The following is a 20,201-nucleotide window of genomic DNA, read 5'->3' as shown; positions in this document are numbered from 1 at the left end:
CTATTTTATCACTAAAAATATTTTGAAACTTTTTGAGAACCTTCTCTAAATTGACATCTTCCACATTTTCAATGAATGAGATACAATTGTCAGCTGGCACAATGGGGTTATCTGCTCTAGGTACTTAAATAGTCCCAAGTCTGGATTGATCCTGCGTTCCAAATATGTTGGCAACAAACATTTTTGTTACAATTTGCCTTCAACAAAGAGTGTCCACAAAATGCCCCACCATATCGCTATCCTGTGCCCCAAAAGCCTTAGGGTGGATCCCTCTTTGTCAATGAGGTTGTGTTCTATTTTCCCTTGTAAGAATGTCTGGAATGATGGTGATTGGGGTGCCTGAGTCAGCTATTATGTTGATTGTGACTTGGCCAATTATTGCTTTGCACCAAGGACCTGACAAGCCTGGTCCACTCACCTGAAATCCAGGTTTCTGCAGGAATGAAAAGCAAGACCCATACCCCTGTGGACTAGACTGTCACTGCTGAGGTTACAAGCAGTGAGCGAAGAGTCCCGGGGGGGAGGGGTAGGGAATAGAAAGTTGGGAAGGGAGGCTATGAGACAACATGTCATGAGACGCCTCGATTCTGCAGTGCTTGCTAGTGGGATGGTTTCTGTCTTGTGAGTAAAGGTCCCTGGGTGAAAAGACAGAAATAGTATTAACCTTGAGCATTAATATACCCTACTACCTTTCTTAGAATATGTTTAGGGGATTAATCTTTGAGAAAATACACACCAATGAATATCTTGCTCTGAAGCTTTCAGCAGACGAATCAAGTGTTTAAGTCACACAAAACATCTTATACAATGTTTTTTGTTGCACGATATCTCAATGTTCCTATACCACTTATGCAGAAAACTAAATGGAGACAAACGCCCTCATTATTGGTGTGGCGGTCTTACTGCTGCGGACCCGGTGGTGAAGACTGGCGCATTACAAGTTGGCTGGCTTGGCAGAAGTAAAACCGTCACAACGCCGCCCAGCCCACCGGTGCGGTTGCACTGACGCATCCAGAGGTGAACTTCTCCGGGCTGACAGAAGGCCTCAGATTGCAGACCGTATTGGGAGACAGCATATGCCAGGCTTTTCGCTGTGGTTGCACCGCCATGAAAAGCCTGGTGGTAACGCACCCGGCGACAGGAATCTTCATTCCTGTCGCCGTGAGACCCCCCACACATCCACACACCTGCACACTTGCACCCACACACGTCCACACTCTTACAAACATGCACCCTCTCACCCACTCACTCACTACATACACCCCCATTCACTTGGAGACACACACTCAAACACGCACACTCAAACATGCATTCATGCACTTGCATGAACTCAGGCACACCCATGCAAATGCACACATGCACATGATCATCCCCATTCACATTCACACAAACATTTACATTCAATCGCATACATGCATGCACTCACCACCCCCCTCTGCCCTCCACATACTCGCACTCATACTACATCCCCTTTGCATTAACGCACGCATACACCACCTCTCTCCCCATCAACATACACACACTCATACTACACCCCCCCCGTTGGATGGTCACTGATGCTTCCACCGCTGGCAACACACCACCTTCAGGACACATCCGTGCCGTATTACAGCTCATAATACGCTGGGCGGAGTCTTGTTGGCGTGGCGGCGCTGGGGGTGAAACCACCTCTTCAACTCCGTCGGCTGGGCTGAAGGAGTCTGATTTCCACCCATAAATGGGCAGAAGTCCAAACAGAACTCCTAATATGCCAGTCAGCAGACCACCAGCATTGGCGGTCTGTTAACTGCAGCAGCTTAAAAGACTGCCGAAGCTGTAATAAGGCCCAAAGTTCCTTACCAGGTTAAGTACCAGTATTTGGAAACATTCTTAACTTAAACACTTATTTCAGTATAGCTGTCGCTTGGGAGTTAAAATGTCACAGTGTGTCAAACAAGATATTATTATGGATTGCTATCAGTTTTAGGTAAACAAAGTCCCTCAGCTCAGCAAGAAACAATGCCCAGCGTTGTTATCAGTTTTCACCTTGCCGCTTTATGAAATGAGTTTCTCAAAGTTCGGCGTTGTTGATCTTATTAGAATTGCACCAACAAAACTAATGAATATTTTAAATTTGTATCTCCGTTGAGCCTTTCTTTAATGAAACGAGAAGGCTTGCGTAGAGTCAAGCTATTCGTTCACTCAGATTTCTCAGTAATGTAATAACCACTAACCTTTAAATCCCAGGGGTGTGGGCGTGCGGTAATATTTTTACTGTAACATGCATCTTTTCTCGTTCTCTTTTGCAGGATTTGAGCTGCAGGAGGACTTGGTCCAAAGGAAGTCTGCCAGGAACCAGGATGCAGGAGCGCAGTCAGAGGACTGCAGACCGATCGGGAGCTGGAACCACACAGGTGAAGATCTTGAAGCCATGCAATAAGCGGCACCACAGGTGTGGTTTAAATAGGAAACCTCTCCCATGGCTTGAGCACTGATTCTAACTGGGTTCTTGGTGCTCCCCAAACAGATTGGAAATTTCCAATTTTTCCACATTTATTGCAATGTTTGTTCACAGCTGGGCATTTTAAATTAGTTACTAAACGGGACACCACATTTATAAAAAAAACTGCTGATGTTCTTTTAACTGGTGCACAAGTACCTTTGTTTTTGATAGCAACAGCTGCCACAGTCTCAATGTCATCCACCACATTTATGTCTGGCTTACTTAGTGGTGTTTCTGAAGACATAATTTTAGTTTAAATAATAGACCTTTCAATACTCTTGGCAATTTCAATAACTTCAGAAAGTGTGGGGTCTCTACAGCGGAACAACTTTTCTTGGATCTGAAGCACAACTAAAAACATATTGGTCAGTAATATGTGTCAAGCAAATTCCCAAAATTGCATGAGGATGCTAACATTCTCGGAGCTGATATATATTCCTCAACTGATTCATCCATATGTTGTTTCCTCCTAAAGAAATTGACATGTTTTAATAAAACATTTGTTTCCTCAGAAAATGTGTTTGTCAGCCTTGGAACAGCCTTGGCATAGGTGCTCCAAGGATCGGCCCATCCCAATGGTCTAGTTACTTAAGGAAGGTTATCAAAGACTTGTTGTCCTTCATAACCAAGATGTCCAAGATGGCTTTTATTTAGGTTCAAATTATGTGGCATTGATTGCAACTAGATAGTTTTCAAATGACCTGAACCAATGTTTCCAACATATGCTGGGTTCGCCAGATTTTGGAAGAAATTGAATAATTTGGAGTAATTGTGAATTGGTTGCCATGTATGATTAGTTCAAATAATGATTGTATGTGAGTGAATACAATTTTTAACCAGGCATGAATGCACACAATAAAATATCATAGTTTCAAAATCACCAACTAATATTCTTAAATACATCTGATAAAAACGTTGCTTCATTATCAGTGTGGTCTAGTGGGGATCTTGTGTATTGTCAGTCCTACCAAGTATAAATTACAAGAAGGAGGTATTAGATGCATCAAGAATTTGTTATATCAGTTTGTGTGTGTTAGCTGTTTCCGGATTCTAGTAAGTCCTAAAACTTATACCTTTGAGGGTTTTGTACATTTTCATTCCCCACGATAACTCAAGATTGATGCCCGATAACTATGGAAGTGACCATAAAGCAGTCTGAGTAGTTTGTACATTTTGTTTTCTAGGTGTTTGTGGGCTTGCTGGTCTCTCATTCTCCTGCCTCACCTACATGAGAACAGTAGTTTCTTCAAATAGGCCTATTCTGTATTTAAGAAACGCCAGTTTCTTATGTTGCTTTTCATTAGACATTTGGGAATTGAATAGTATGTGGTGATGCAAGTGAGTATCTTTGTTTTCTTTAAGATAGTGGCTTTGAGTAGGGCTCATCAGATCTAGCAAGGTCATTGCAATTTGTCCTAAAGTGGAAGAACTGTCAAGACAGGAACATTTCTTCCAAGGCTCTTGGGTGATATGGGGGATAACTGTCGAAGAGGAACAAAGAGTTTTAGTCAGAAATGTTATCTAGATTAACTAATATGTTTTACATTTTTGGTCGAGGTAAGAAGGTCAAGGAGTGTTATGCTGTGTTTGCCTTTGTTGTAGGTGAGGATCTAAAGTACTGATTAACTGCATAAACTGTGTTTGTGTTTATTCATCCTCAATACCCTTCCACATCATCTGTCTATAAAGGATGTATCGTTTCTAAAGGAAAATGTTTTTCCTGGGAAGTGGTTCTTTAGAATCATAAATAAAGAAATCTCAAAATCATGTACATAATGCTATGTCAAAATGGGTGAGAATATCCTACTCATACATTTCCCACCCACTTGGCGGTATCAATCACTTTCAAACTGAACATAGTTACTGGTTACAGCTATTCCAGCTAAAGGGATTTCTCAGAACCTCTTACTTATGCCAAAGCTTAAAAAAGCACATATTATTCCACATTTTGTAAAATCCACACTGCTCTACCTTTCCACTGTCCCTTAAGGCCCTCCCACCCTGTCCTGCTTCTCAGATAATGTATGTTAACAAGACATGCTAGCGTGATTGTTGGGAAATCTGAAGCTCACCCCTACAATCTTACTGACCAAGTTACAGCCCTGTGAGTAGTGCAATTGTGTGTGTAAATTATGAGCCACTTTTGCTATTTTCTCCTGCAACTTGGCGTATCAACGGAACTTGCTGCTCTGTGTTGCATAAAGGGAGAGAGCAGAAATGCTCCATATTTACAAAGATATTGAACATTTCTGCTCTGTCCCTTTGCTGGCACACTGTGTACTGCCTAGCACCAACATAGGCACCATTGGACCATAGTGCAAGGGTGCTTGTGTTACTGGTAGGATTGTGTTTGTTCTGAAAGGAATACCTTCCTGCACAAAAAGGTTACTTTGAGGAATATTCCTCTTTGTATGAGTACTGTAGAATGCAGCACACATTGAAAGAGGAACTGAGGAGGAATAAAGATATTTCGCCCTGTTATGCCTTTGAGGGGTAGGCATACCACTTTCGTCCAAACAAAACTTTACAAGTCTTTGTAAATCTGGATTTGTGTCCATATCCATTGGTGGATGCATGGGAATGCCCATGCTCCACCCCTGTCATGCCTACAGAGCACAAAGTAATGCAATGCAGCGCTATGCGCTGCATTACTTTAAATGTATTAAACCATGCCAGGTGACTCAAAGTAGCTTTGTATTGCTTAGTAAATTCCCCAAATGATTTAGTGTTGGGGCTGTGTCACAAAATTGACAGAACCTGACATAGAATCATAGTTAATCTGGCTATGTATTCTTATGAATGCATGCATTCATGCCTGTTTCACACTTTTTTAAATGAGGTGTAACAGTACACATGCATAAATTACTCACTTTCCAGGTACGAATTAGATTTGCAGCCGGAAAAAGCTTTGCGGAGCAGTTCCAACAGCTTCCAACAATTGCAAGAAATGTATTTAAATCGAGCAGGCGATATTTCATTGATCATTCAGATATTTCAGACTATTCATAGCATTTGTACAATTTTGCCTGAAGCTGAACCTTAGTCAATTAATGTAATACATTTCTAAAATGTGCTGTTGATGTGTTATGGTGAGTGGGAAAAGCATAATCCAATAAACAATATATTTTGGTGATCCTATGTTACTACTTTTAATTAATTTTGAGAGTGTGTTTTATTAGTAGTGTGAAGCACCCAGTCCTTTGTAAAAACGGACAAGTAACTTCCACTCTCGTTTTTTGTAGATCTCACAGAAGAACAAGAATTACTTGTAAAAATTATTACTACGCAAATGGAAGTAAGTATATTACTTTTGACGTGAAGGGGATTTAAGTACTACACAAAAGTACTAAGTATTAAAAACCTGCATTATTGCTTTGAAAAAAGTGTGTTCACCTGGGATTAACATTTTAAAGACATAATTGCAGGGGTGGCTCCTCAGCAATGGCGAGGAGCGTCACCGCCCTGGCCAAGAGCCAGAAGATGAAAAAGAAAACAATAGTTGATTATTAATTTATTTTTTATCTGCTGGCTCAGCCAGCAGTGGAGGGAGGGGTGAGGCTGGGTCATGGGAGGTGGGGGGGCGGAGAGAGGAGAGAGTGCATCTAAGTGCACATGTGTGTTTGGCCGGCCGGCCCAGGAAGTTATTAGATGCACCAAGCGTTACCAATCCTGGCGCTGCAGCACCAAGATTGCTGGGGAGCCTGTGCTGGTGTCCCAGTGAGAAGAGGACGACGAGTGAGGTGGCAGGAGTTGGCGGGAATGGCAAGAAAGGTATGTTTTATTTATTTATTTGTTCATTGTTTCCCCTGTCGTCATCCCGCCCCCTTCCCTTGAGATTTGTGGTGGCCGCCACTGCATGATTGCTCTTATTTTACAAAAGTTGTTATGGGTGCTTGAGTAACACAACTCGTGACTCAACAGATTTTAGCACTGCCCATTTTTGGCCTTTTAATGTCAATCTCTTTTATTGGTTTTGACTGAACAATACAACAAAAGGCAGGCATACACATAACAACCAACTCCTAACTCACTCAGTCACAATCCACCCCCCCCCACCCCCGGCCCCCTTTGGCTTACCCTCTACATGCCGTCTCCTGATATCTATGTATTACGCAGTAGAAGGATTCTGTTAAGTTCATTGAAGTCTCTGCCTACAAGGAAGATACTTGTCATTATCTAGAAGGACATGCCCAATCAGAGAGGGTCCGGCAGCTGTCAAAATTCATACTCTACATAGAACTTGGAGCTTGTTGTGACAGAACTGTCACAGTATCATGCTGGTAAGGTTCCAATTTCCACTGCCAGAAAATAGAAGCAATACACAAGTACAGTGGTCAATCGGAAGGACCTATACCAGTGGTTCCCAAACATTCGACTTCTGGGGACCACCACTTTATCATTACTGAAACCCAGGGACCCCCACTAAATCATTATTGGAATCTTTGGACCCCCTCTGAGTCATTACTGGAAGCCGGGACCCAGGCCTATACATTGTTGATTATTTGAAACATAAACAATAATCAGAAATACAGAAACAAGAATTCCATCAAACACATACACAAATGATAACACATTTTATTTAATTTGCTAAAAGATCAAATAAAAAAATATTTTTAATAAGAAGGTTGGAGCTTTTCTAAATTCAACTGAAGCCACACATTGCCCATACTATATACAGTTTGATACGCCTGCACTTCACCCATGAATCAATCTTGGGATACTAATGTAATTTTAAGCCTCCAATTTCAAATTCCTTGACATTTATAGTGCGTTAAAAAAATGAAATTGTGCATTTAGCCACTTTATTTATGTACACTTTATTAAACTGTTAATATTATTACATTTTCTAAGTAGTCACAGACCACCTGAGGAGGCTGCATGGAGGCCCAGAGGTCCCCGGACCATAGGTTGGAAACCACTGACCTATACTTTAACAAGCCAGGATAGTCAAATTATTCTACTATTCATTAGTAGCACCACCCTCTTTAACTCGAGGTGGATCAGATTATATCAATGCAGCACAATGTGTATGTTGTTTTAAGTATATTTCATTTATATGTTTCTTTGCGTATGTGTTTTGATGTGTATTTAGGACAATATACACATTTTGCTACATTGATATAATCTGATCCACCTAGAGACAAAGAGGGTGGGATTACAAATGAATAAGCAGAATAAACTGTCTATACTGGCTTGCTAAAGGTATAGATCCTTCCGATTGGACCACTGTAGTTGTGTTATACTGTTCACCCAGGGCCTTCGGGTTAATATTGGGTTACCCCTTTTTATGTAATGTAGCAAATGGAAGCAGGCATAGAAAGGAGGATACCACACATCTCCTTCTTTAACAAACAGTGAAAATACTCCTGAACAGTAAATTAACCCTCCCATTTGTTTTAGAAAAAATAATGAAATAACCATGAGAAAACCAAAGAAGAACATGCACGCAGTAACATATTAATTACATCTAAAAGCAGAATATCTAGTTGAGCTTCCTCAAGTGAACTTATAATACAATTTTTTTTTTACTTCACCTAAGATACCCAGTTTGTGTTCCAGGTGCGCCCATCCTGAATTTTAACAGCACTCTAGAACATTTTAATCACCCTCCTGAGCACAGAAAATGTCAAACCTCTTTTTGCCAAGGATAATTCTATTACAACTCATCCACCTTCTTTAACCTGCAGTACATCCACAGCTTTGCGTACATCATAAATTACTTTCTTTGTGCCATTGTTATCATCCTTTCCTTACATTATAGCTTGCCTTTGTCTCACGCCACAGTATTATCCTTTTCATCCTTTAACCAACCAGAACACAAGAAGGATTTTATCTTCCTTCTACACAACATTTCAAATAGAATCTTCCACGTTGTGGCATGTGGAGCATTCTGTATGCCACTAAACATTTTAAAAGTTAACACTTGGACAATTTAATAGATTCCTTTATGATTCAATGAAGATTTTCTTCAAAACTATTCCCTTCAGGGAAAGTAAATAGAATACAATTTGCAAATTATGGTTCTCATTCAAAAACTGCTCCATAAAACGTGAAACTAATTGAGGATTATTGCCCATAAGTAAGGTGCAAAGTAGTCTTTTGCTAATGAAAGCATTTTCAAAAATTCAGTTAAGTTTTATCTCAAGATTGAAGACCACTCAATTTCTAACCAAATCAAGAAATGTCTACTAAAACCCATATACGCACAGATGATAGGTCACCTCGTAAGGATTGTATTATATCAAGTGCTAAGACTTGCTGTGGTCTACAAGGCAACTTTCTGCGTGTCATGAGGAGGTTTGATTTTCCTCACCTTATTGTTCATAGCTCACTTTGAGCAGCCCCTAATGACCTTTTCTGTCCGAGAATCCCTGAAAGTCCACTTTTAATTACTTCACAATATACTCTTTGTTTTTCTGAGGCCTTGATGACCAGCACGTGCTTGGACATGTGCCACCCCTCTGTAGCCTTGGTTTAGGTATGCCAAGATTGGATTACACAGTTTTCAAAACATACTTTTATCCATTGTGCAGTAAGACAGTTTCTCATAACCCAACTGAAATTGTTGTATTGATAGATCTGCTATCTAAGGTTAGTCTCTACCACGGCTGCAAAATCACCTAGTTTGCAGATGAAATGACCTAGGAGAGTCCACTGTGGAATTTATAGGGTAACTATCCTGTGATGAGTGCCCTAGAATCTTCACTTAAGGGCAGCATTCCATCGCTCGCCTCATTATCCTTTTAATACCCTTCGCACTTTGGACCAAATGTCAGATATGCTCAGGCAGCTATTGCTTGATCTGTAGTACCTAATTTCCCAGGTCTGTGATGCCATCTATAAAATGTTATATAATGCCTCTCTGCCTGTGAGTGTCTGACAAAGTTGTTAGCTTGCACGGTGGTTCCTCCATTTGTCCATGTCAATCAATTCCTGTCCCTATTGGACTTGAAATGCAAGCTTGCACCCTGGCTCTAGCACATAACGTAACTGATACAGCCTAGAGGTTAAATGCTTTGCAGATGTAAGTGCAGGGAAAGTTTTTCATGGGGTGAAAGTTCCTTAGTCTTGGTTGCTCTAGAGCCCAGTGGTGCACCTCAACATTAGAAAATCTCTCTGCTTCAAGGAGAGCAAAGTATCATTTGGCTTTCTCGAAGGATTTGACCTTCCCATTGTGAACCATATCTCTCAGCTGAAAACATTTCCCTTCCACCCACACCTTATATTTCACTCTCACTAAGCCTTGCAATAAGTCTAGAATTGAAAATCAAGGGTTCAAATGATGAGGGATATGTCATCAACCCCATCCACTTCTTCTTTGAGCTCATTATTTCACAAATGCTCAGGGAACCCTAGTAACTGTAAGAGGTAAATGTGCTGGCCTACCTCACTCCTGGTGACCCAGGGAACGTCCTACGGGGACAATTAGTCAAGCTCAACCAATTTAGCACCACAGTTTATCTGACTTACAGCAAAATCATTCTATCAGGTAGCAGAGGAGGTGAGACGCTTGATAATAATGCCAATGATGGGGAAGACCCAATCCACCCTGACTAGTATGTTTAGTGTATTGTGTCAAGTCTGATATGAGTCTTGCCTCCTCCCTTATGAAAACACTGCAATGATCCTGGAGGGGTTTCTCTTTCCCTTGTGTTTGGGAAAGCCAAAGATATTGAAAGGGAGAGAATTTTTAGCAACATTGGCATTTTAAGGGTTTCAATATGGCTTACCCAAGATAGTTTATGGTTGGGCTAAGGAGGCTGGATAGATCGTCCACTGCACACTTGTATAGATTTCGGGTTAGCCTGAATAAATCCTGGATGTTATCCATCTGAAAGGGGTAATCACCTGTAGTATACTTGTCAGGGTTCCGCCTCCAGACAGCACTATTCTCTCTGACCTATTAAGATATGTTTAAAAATCTTCTGTGGTCTGAAATGCCTACCTCTTTCTCAGCCATTCACTCAAAGACCACGTTGGCGCTATTAGTGATAGTGATGTGTTGTCTGCAAAGGCTGTAAAGATAAATGTATCATGCAGTTGAGGTATTTTCCCTAATGGCATGCAGTAAGGACTCATTGAACATGGAGAAGAGCAAAGGGGAGAATAGATACCCTGCAAGGTGCCCCACTGGATGTCTATGGTCCTCAGAAGCACACCGTAGATGCATTGGCTCTTTGAATGAGACCTACATCAAGCGCCTGGATACCTTCATGGGTGACAAGCCAAGCTTGACAAATATATGATTGCTTGATTGACTGATTAACAAGCCAGGACTCATTACAGGAAAGGTTGGCCAAACCAAAAGGATTGTAGAATATCTGCTATAGCAACCCACAGTTCTCAATTGAACACTTTCAGTGTATAGCAACAATAGGAATGTCTCTTTTTCTTTGCGGGATATGTCAATAAGGTGTAGGGCATTTGTCATACTATCACTTGTGCTTTGCTCCTAAACAAACACTGCTTGGTCAATATGTACAAGGATGGGAAACACACAATCTAGTGTTAGCCATTAGTTTAGTAAAGTTTTGGTATCAAGGTTAAGGAGGCTGAGAATCAGAATTAGATGATATGATACTCACGAGAAGGGATACTTATGCAGTTTAAGGGATTAACGAGATTGTCTTAAACCTTAAAATCCACATCTGGTCATACCCATCACAATAGATCTTCAAAAAAAGTGATGGATGAAATGCTTGAAATAATCTCAGCCACTGGCAATTGATGGGTTGGGATGCTACCCCGTGTGATTGCCAATGGTTAGATGATTTGCAAGCGTTCCTCTCATCACCTTTTGTGTGCTTGATATTCTTAATTTCCAGCAGGTGCCTCTGGGACTGAAGTGCCTGTAGCTTATTAACGCCTTCTGTGCAGAGGACTCCTTGAAGCAGTTGTCCACACCAGTTTTTGTGTGCTGAGGATGGTTCCAAGTTGTCCTCAAACACAAGGCAGAAAATCCCCCTAACTAAAAATAGCATCCGGAGGAGGGGAAGTGCTTCTCAGCACCCGTGCCTGTTTTAGTTTTTTCATTGAAATGACAATTGGCGTGCATGGCACACTGATGTCATTTCAATGAAAATAAAAGTGAAACTAGCCGATCAGCTCATTTCACTTTCACTGTATCAGTGCTCCGGGTCTTTCTCAGTTTCCCAAGCACTGATGCAGACAGGGGAGTTTTCATTGGAAAGGGAAGAATCTCCACTTTTAAATTGTACCTTTCCATAGTGGACCCCTCCTCAAGGAACGCTGCAGGAGGGTGATCCCCCAGAAGAAATCCATCCACTAGACACCAGAGAGTAAGGTTCAGTCACTTGGGCAAGGGCTCGTGCCCTAAAAAATGTAAATATTCCAGTCTTACTGCCCCCCGGTAGGTAGATGGGGCAATTACCCCATCTGCATCCTTGGGGTGGCAGAAAGCCCCTAGACGCCATGGATTACTTTTGTTTACACAGTAGGGGTGGGGGCTGCCTAGTTTGGGAATGGCCATGCCCCCACACCCTCCCAATATGGAAACAGTCTTTCTGCCTCCAGTGGTCAGATGGGGACAATTAGCCTCACCTGCTCCCAGGGGTGGCAGAAAGCCTACTGGACTCCAGGGATTACTTTTTTTATTTTTTTATTATAAAGGTGGTGTGTTGCTTTACTCTTCAGAATATCAGAACTATGCACTTCAGGATATTTTAAGACGCAATGTAAAGCAATCACTCTCAGACACCTTCGTAAGTAGAATAATCAAGTTTATTTAAGGGGCAAGTTCTCAGCTAGCAAAACTAAACCACACTAATATATATATACATCAGGAGAATAACATGAGAATAATGATGAAGATATAAGCACTCTGTGAATAACTGCAAGAGTAAGTGCATATAATACAAGCACATACAATATACTTCAATGCTCAATAGCATGAAAATGAGTGCAAGAATAAGTGCATATTACGCACGCACACACAATATACTTAATAAATTGAAAAGCTTCACCGAAAAGAGCGTCTGCATCCCTCCGCCGTACACAAAGCCGGGGAACCCAAATCAGCTGGCACAGGGAGCCTCTTTTCGGGACAATCAGTCCTCCTGGCGTTGCGTCCAACCCAGAAGAGAGTTCCTAAACCAGTCCATCCAGGCCCCCCAACCTTTATAGTATTTACTAACGCCCAGGAGTCTTTTCTAGAAAACGACCCCCTCCTTTACAAATTGTGCAATTGGAGGTACCTTGTTCACCCTTCGAGACGTCTCCTCAGAACGGGCCAAGTTCCCAGGAGAGGGCTCCAAGGTGAAGCTTGCATTCCTCCTTGTGTACAGGCAGCTTGCATTCCTCCTTGTGTACAGGCGCATCCCCCTGTTGTTCTAACTGATAGCTCGTGGAATGTAAATAGCGCCCTTCGTATCAGGCAGATGGAGCGAAGTTGAGCAGAAAAACACCCCACCCTTCAGCTTGCCGAAGCTTGTGGAAAAACACAGAACAGTGCCTTACGCACTGAACCAGACTCGACAAAATGGAGTCGTGAACCAAAATGGAAGCGAAGGACAATGGAAGCAGAGGCCAATGGTCCACACCCTGCACCATTGTTTATCTTGCACGTAGTGCATGTAGCACTACATTTCCACCCTTGGACCATTTGGCCAACTTACAACTAAGTATATCCTATAAGCTGAAATGGCAATGTTCTTGGGCGACACTGAGATAGAAGGTTAGGCATACACTGAATACAACAACATAACGAAATTAAAATAACTGTTATGATAATGATTACACCAAAGATATAACGCAGTTGGCCTAAATTAGGTAGCCATCCAAAAGCCCAATCCCACCACCCCTTGTCAACATCCTGCTGCACCCCCTTCACTAATTTATGCAGGGCCTCTACATGGGAATTGATTGATATGGAGTGGTCGGATAAATTGAAGCAACACAACCCTTCAAAATCACTGCAGCCCTGGTTGTGTTTAAGCAGTAAATAATCAATAGCAGCGCGATTCTGCAAAGCAGCTCTTCTAATTCCCTGTACATCTAATAATAGCTCAGCTAAGGCAGCTGATGTATAGTTAATATTCTTGACTACTAAACATGCAAGTTTATTAATAACTCTGGTATTATATACTGCAAGTCCTGGCACCCCTACGATAGAACCAGCTAAACTAACATATTCTGTTTTGGAAAGCAATTAAATTTCAGAATCACAGTCCGTAGGTAATTGAATAGTGTCTCTGGTATAGCGAGGGTGTAGAGCAGTATCCATAGGAAACATGAGAAAGCCTAAGCGTGACCAGGCACAAGGCCCTCCGGTTAGACTGGCTGGAATATAAGTGAAAGAAAGGTTACAACAAGATAAGAGCCAACCTTTAGGCAACTTAACATTTTGAATGTGGCTGGCAGCTGGCACCACATGCTGTCAAAACATCGAATTATTTACATTCAAACAGGTCAGGTCATTCCGTGAGTGGCACAACGTCCGTTGTGCAGCAGTTAAGTTTTTGTCTCTTTTCTCCAATTTCAGCTGAGCACATTTACCTATTTTCATACGATCACAGGTCAATGAATAGCACACATCCCCATTTGAGATGTTAAACGTGAGTATAGATGTCATGTTCCTCCACAACCGCCTGCCCACCTCCGGGCAATGACGGCAGTACTCATAGAGTGACAGATGGGAACGAACGTCACTCACATCCACCATTCCATCCTGGTTTGTATTGTTAAAGATGTGCAATAATACAGCAGCAGGAGTGGGCACTGCCACTAGACAAGTGGTAATCAGATCTTGAACGCTTTGCATGTTACTCATACAGAAGTGAGATATATTCAGCACTTCCTGCGCTAGATGAATCCAAACATTGTTCGGTTGATGCAGCAGCGTCGGCATCTGCGGCTGACGGTTGAATTTTTGGGCTATGAGCCCCTCCCGCTCCCCGGTGGAGTCTCCCGAACGGGCTCCATACACCACACTCATGGCACAGGCACTCCACAGGATGATCTGAAAAGAACAAAGGACAAAACATGTATTATCATTCTCGCAAATAGCATTTGTCAGCGGGAACATGTTCCCATTTGTCTTGATCAGGTCGCATAACTACCAGGACATTGTCTGGTCCAGTGGCGATGACATCAGCGGGTTGAGGAGGGTTATTTGGGGATTCAATCCACACTTTGGCCCCTGGGTTCTTGTCAGTAGATCCGAACCCTCCTTTGCCTCTTACAGTGAGAAGAGCTGGGGCGCTCCCCTTCTTAACAACACCTCCATAAACCGTCATGATGACAATTTGGGCAACGCGATCACCAGGTTGCACCACTAGGTCTGCGTCACCACTGTTCAAGAGAATGACTTTTAACTCGCCTTGGTAGTCTGCATCTATCACGCCTCCTAAAACTTGGATGCCTCTCAGGGCAAGCCTAGATCGAGGGGCGATCAGACCGTAATGCTCAGGGGGAATCTGAATTCCCACCCCAGTTTCAATCAGAGTGATGTCTCTAGGCTTTAATCGATGCATGTGTAAAGCATGTAAGTCAAGTCCTGCAGATTCTGGTGTAGCTCGATATGGGGCCAAAGCTCCTGGAGCCGTTTCCCAATACACAATGGTATTGCTCGTTGTAAACAGATTAATCTGTAAAGCAGGTGTGAGCATTCTCATGAGAGGTGTCTCAGCATTTGTAAGGGGTCGGTTGTTCAAAATTTGCAAAGCATCGTACAAATTATCCCTCCTCCCCTTCAGTGTCCCATCAGACAGTTTACCCAATTGTTCTTTCAGCAACCCATTCATTCTCTCAATCAGTCCCGCTGCTTGTGGGTAGTAAGGTATGTGAAAAATCCACTCAATATTGTGTTGTGCACAATAGTCCTGCACTAGTCTGCCCTTGAAGTGGCTGGCGTTATCACTTTGAATTTGGAGCGGCACTCCATAGTACAGAATCAATAGATCTAATGTTTTCAGGGTGCTCTGCTGAGTTGCGCGCTTGCAGGGAAAGGCTATGAGATAACCAGAGTAAGTGTCTACCACAGTGCAGGCATACTGACACCCTCTGCTCACTGGCATTGGTCCAATGTAATCAATCTGCCAAATCTGTCCTGGCAATTTACCTCTGCCTAGCTGGCCTCTCACCACCTGTGGGACCGGTCTGTGCTGTGCATGCTGACAAATGGGACATTCAATGATTGCTGTTTTAATCAAATCTAGGGGAAGATGCATCCCTCTAATCTCAGCCCACCTGTGAGTAGCCTTTTCTCCAAGATGTCTGCATTTCTGGTGTGCCCATTTAGCCATTCCCACCAAATCAGAATTCTGCACCTCCACTTCAGCCTCTTGAATCTTGGCTCGATCGTCTGCAAGACAATTGAACCATCGGTCTAATGAATCAGTTGGACAGTGAGCGTCCACATGATAGACAGTCACGGTGCTTTGAGGTAACATTTCCCAGATCTCCTGCCATAACTCCTTCCCCCATACCTCTTTGTTATGGATTTTGTACTGATGTGCATGCCACGTGGGAAGCCAAGTAGCTAACCCATTGGCGGTAGACCAGGAATCTGTATAAATGTGACATTTTCTGGGTAGCTCTTGTTTTAAAGCCTGATACACGGCATAAAGCTCTGCAAACTGGCTACTTTTTCCCTGTCCTGTAGTTGTCAAAAGCTTCTTTGTAACAGGATTATAGGACACTGCCTTCCAGTGCCTTTTCGCTCCAACATATTTTGCTGAGCCATCCGTGAACCACACATGTTTTTTGTCATCTGCAGACAAGTCTGCGAACGGCTGGCCCCACCCTACTGGGGATTCACACACTGAAGGTACATCATGCAACATTTCGGAATTCTCCACTGGAGCCTGCGCTACCTGCTCATGCAAAACAGCAGTTCCTTTTGGACCCGCTCGTGCCCTGTCCTGGACATACCATTTCTATTTTATAATGCTGGCTTCCTGCGCATGTCCAATTCTATGAGTTTTAGGGGAACTCATCACCCACTGCATGATGGGAATTTCAGGCCTTAAAATCACATTGTGTCCCAGTGTAATTTGCTCAGTATCAACCAGGGCCCAATAGTAGGCCAGCAACTGTTTTTCAAAGGGAGTATACCGTTCTCCTGCCTCGGGTAACTTCTTTGTCCAAAATCCCAGGGGCACCCTCTTTCTTCCCTGTTTTTGCCATAAACTCCAATTGGCATACTGCCCCTGGACTGTCACATTCAACTCAATGTCTCCCTCCCGAATCGGCCACAAATCTAAAGCATGCTGAATGGCGTCTTTCGCCAATTCAAACGCGCGCTGCTCCTGCTCTCCCCATTCAAACGCATTTTTCTTTCGTGTAACTTTGTACAATGGGGCCAAAATCTGAGACAAATGGGGTATATGCTGTCTCCAATACCCGAATAGTCCAATAAAACTCCGGGCTTCCTTCCGATTTCGCGGCACTGCAAATTCCTTAATCTTTTGTTTCACTTTTGGCAACACTTCTCTGTGTCCCTGATTCCACTGAATGCCCAAAAATTTCACGCTCTGAGACGGTCCCTGCACTTTCTCGGGGTTAATCTCCCACCCTTTATTCTGCAAATGTTCCACCACCCTGTCTAGCTGAATCTGCACCTGTTCCTGTGTCTCTCCCTGCATCATCACGTCATCTATGTAGTGAGAAATTTGCACTCCAGGAACCAATGGTACTTCATCCAAATGCTCTGCCACCAGCCGGTGGCAGATAGTGGGGCTATGTAAATACCCCATGGGCAATCTACAGAAGGTGTACTGACGCCCCGCCCACTGGAATGCCAGCTGAGGCTGGCTCTCAGTAGCTATTGGTATCGTAAAGAACGCATTGGCAATGTCAATGGTGGCATACCAAGTCCCACTGTGTTTCTGTATGTTCTCAATCAAGGTAATGGTGTCTGGGACCGCTGCAGTCAGAGGAGGTGTATGTTTATTCAATTGGCGATAATCAATGCAAATCCTCCACCGCTTCATCCACCTGAGACAATGGGTTACCCGTCTGATTAATTAACAAAGTCATAATGACATGCTTATATGCAGGAGGAGCGGCCCTAATCAACCGGTTTCGCACAGACACACTTAAAATTCCATTCATCAAATCATGGGCATTACCCATAAAGATAGCTGTTTTCATCCCTTCTTCCTTCAATCTCTGTACTGCATCTCTCAAAGTATACCAAGGTTTATCATTAGGCGGCCAGTCTGACTCTGTCGGATACTTCTGAGCACACCCTTGCGCAGCTAACTTCAACAAATTGGTCATGGGACCATTCCCTGGATAAGTTCTAAACTCATTTTGGATAACCGGGTCTGTACTTAACATACAAAGCCTCGGGGCGTCGCCGTGATCCAATTGGACCCCCTGGCCTCCCATATCATGCACACGCACCATCCACGTAAGCAATATTTCCCCAGACCTCTGTCGAAATCTGTCTATCACATCACTTAGTTCTTGCTGTGTATAATCCTCCAGGGCATCCAACATCACCCCTCCAGGATTAGCTGGGCTATGCTGTAACTTTCGCCGATATATGGGCTGCGCACGGACAACATTCCTGCGCTCTGTCTTTCCCTGACTAACATCTTGACAGTTATCACCCCGGACTCATCTGAAAAATCAGATGTATCCCAGATGTTTCCATCCCAAAATTCAGGGTCAAAGGCTAATCCTGCCTGAGAGATAGCTAAATGCACCTTCTTTTTATTAACTTTCCCTCTTCATTTCTTGTGTTTATATTTAGCGACGCTAACGGCCGTTCTCTCTGCAACCAGTTGGTACATTTCCAGCTTATCACTTAATAATTTATTTTGACAAGCTAGCATGGTAGAGGAATTTCGGGCTTCTACTAACTCCTTCTCCAGCTGCCCGTGGTCTTTTTGTAACTGTAAACATTTTTCATACAACTTTCGGTACGCAGAAAGCAAGATCCAGCCTCGCCTCCCCAACGCACAAATCTCCCTTCCCTTATCAATTGATACTTTTTGTAAACATGTAAGAACATCTTCAGGTTCTGCATTTAACATACACGCATTCCAATTTTCACACAAACCAGCACAACGTGACCATTTCTGAGCTAAAATTTTATACGGGCCATTTCCCACCCTGGTATTTCTATGTCTGGATTTGCTACATGAGAACTTGCTTTTGAGTTCGCTTTGATCTTATTAAGCATTTTCCCTTTTTTTTTTATCCCGCCGACTACGCCAATTTGTGTTGCTTTACTCTTCAGAATATCAGAACTATGCACTTCCGGATATTTTAAGACGCAATGTAAAGCAATCACTCTCAGACACCTTCGTAAGTAGAATAATCAAGTTTATTTAAGGGGCAAGTTCTCAGCTAGCAAAACTAAACCACACTAATATATATATACATCAGGAGAATAACATGAGAATAATGATGAAGATATAAGCACTCTGTGAATAACTGCAAGAGTAAGTGCATATAATACAAGCACACACAATATACTTCAATGCTCAATAGCATGAAAATGAGTGCAAGAATAAGTGCATATTACGCACGCACACACAATATACTTAATAAATTGAAAAGCTTCACCGAAAAGAGCGTCTGCATCCCTCCGCCGTACACAAAGCCGGGGAACCCAAATCAGCTGGCACAGGGAGCCTCTTTTCAGGACAATCAGTCCTCCTGGCGTTGCGTCCAACCCAGAAGAGAGTTCCTAAACCAGTCCATCCAGGCCACCAACCTTTATAGTATTTACTAACTCCCAGGAGTCTTTTCTAGAAAAAGACCCCCTCCTTTACAAATTGTGCAATCAGCGGTACCTTGTTCACCCTTCGAGATGTCTCCTCAGAACGGGCCAAGTTCCCAGGAGAGGGCTCCAAGATGAAGCTTGCATTCCTCCTTGTGTACAGGCAGCTTGCATTCCTCCTTGTGTACAGGCGCATCCCCCTGTTGTTCTAACTGATAGCTCGTGGAATGTAAATAGCGCCCTTCGTATCAGGCAGATGGAGCGAAGTTGAGCAGAAGAACACCCCACCCTTCAGCTTGCCGAAACTTGTGGAAAAACACAGAACAGTGCCTTACGCACTGAACCAGACTCGACAAAATGGAGTCGTGAACCAAAATGGAAGCGAAGGCCAATGGAAGCAGAGGCCAATGGTCCACACCCTGCACCATTGTTTATCTTGCACGTAGTGCATGTAGCACTACAGGTGGGGGCTGCCCAGCATGGGCAAGGCCATTCCTCAACCCCCATAAAGATGGGAAAACAGTATTTCTGCCCTCCAGTTGCTGATGGGGTAATTAGCCCGGATCTACCCCATGGGGGAGGGCAGAAATTCCACTGTACGGCAGCAGTATATTTTTTTAATAAAATTACGGTGTGGGTCGTTTCCAGCCTAGCATCAGGTCCCGCCCTCACCCCTAAAACCTTAACAGTCTTTCTACTCCCCTGGATACTAAATCATCTCATCCCAATGGGAAGCATTAGGACATTTTATTATTTCGGGTGTTATTTTTACAAATGGGTCAGTACCAGTAGAACTTGGCTAACTCCTAGTATCATCCCACTTGCAATGGTGATCAGCTTCACTTGTTGGGCTTAGGTAGGCTGCCACCTTGAAAAACATCCCAGACAGTTCTGTAGACTAGACCTCTGGGGCAGTCCAGGGTAGTGTGCTTGTATGCATTCCGCACCATTTTCTTACCCACAACTCCCTGCAAACCTCATATGTTGTCTAAAAGTACCCATTTTCCTCAGATTTCTATAATGGAA

At 43.1% G+C, this 20,201-nt stretch overlaps 1 protein-coding gene across 1 annotated transcript in view; it reads left to right on the top strand.

The window, feature by feature from the left end:
- The window catches only part of LOC138302088 (uncharacterized), a 148,316-nt gene that overhangs the window by 53,469 nt on the left and 74,646 nt on the right, over nt 1-20,201 (top strand). Inside the window, exons 3-4 of the mRNA XM_069242472.1 lie at nt 2,289-2,393; nt 5,725-5,777. Coding sequence (XP_069098573.1) covers nt 2,289-2,393; nt 5,725-5,777 — 158 coding nt within the window. The remainder of the gene's footprint in view (nt 1-2,288; nt 2,394-5,724; nt 5,778-20,201) is intronic.

The sequence above is a fragment of the Pleurodeles waltl genome, chromosome 6 (genome assembly GCF_031143425.1).
Source record: "Pleurodeles waltl isolate 20211129_DDA chromosome 6, aPleWal1.hap1.20221129, whole genome shotgun sequence".
In the NCBI taxonomy this organism is placed as follows: Eukaryota; Metazoa; Chordata; class Amphibia; order Caudata; family Salamandridae; genus Pleurodeles; species Pleurodeles waltl.
The sequence above is the reverse complement of the archived record's forward strand: the minus strand, read 5'-3'. Positions and strand labels throughout refer to the sequence as shown.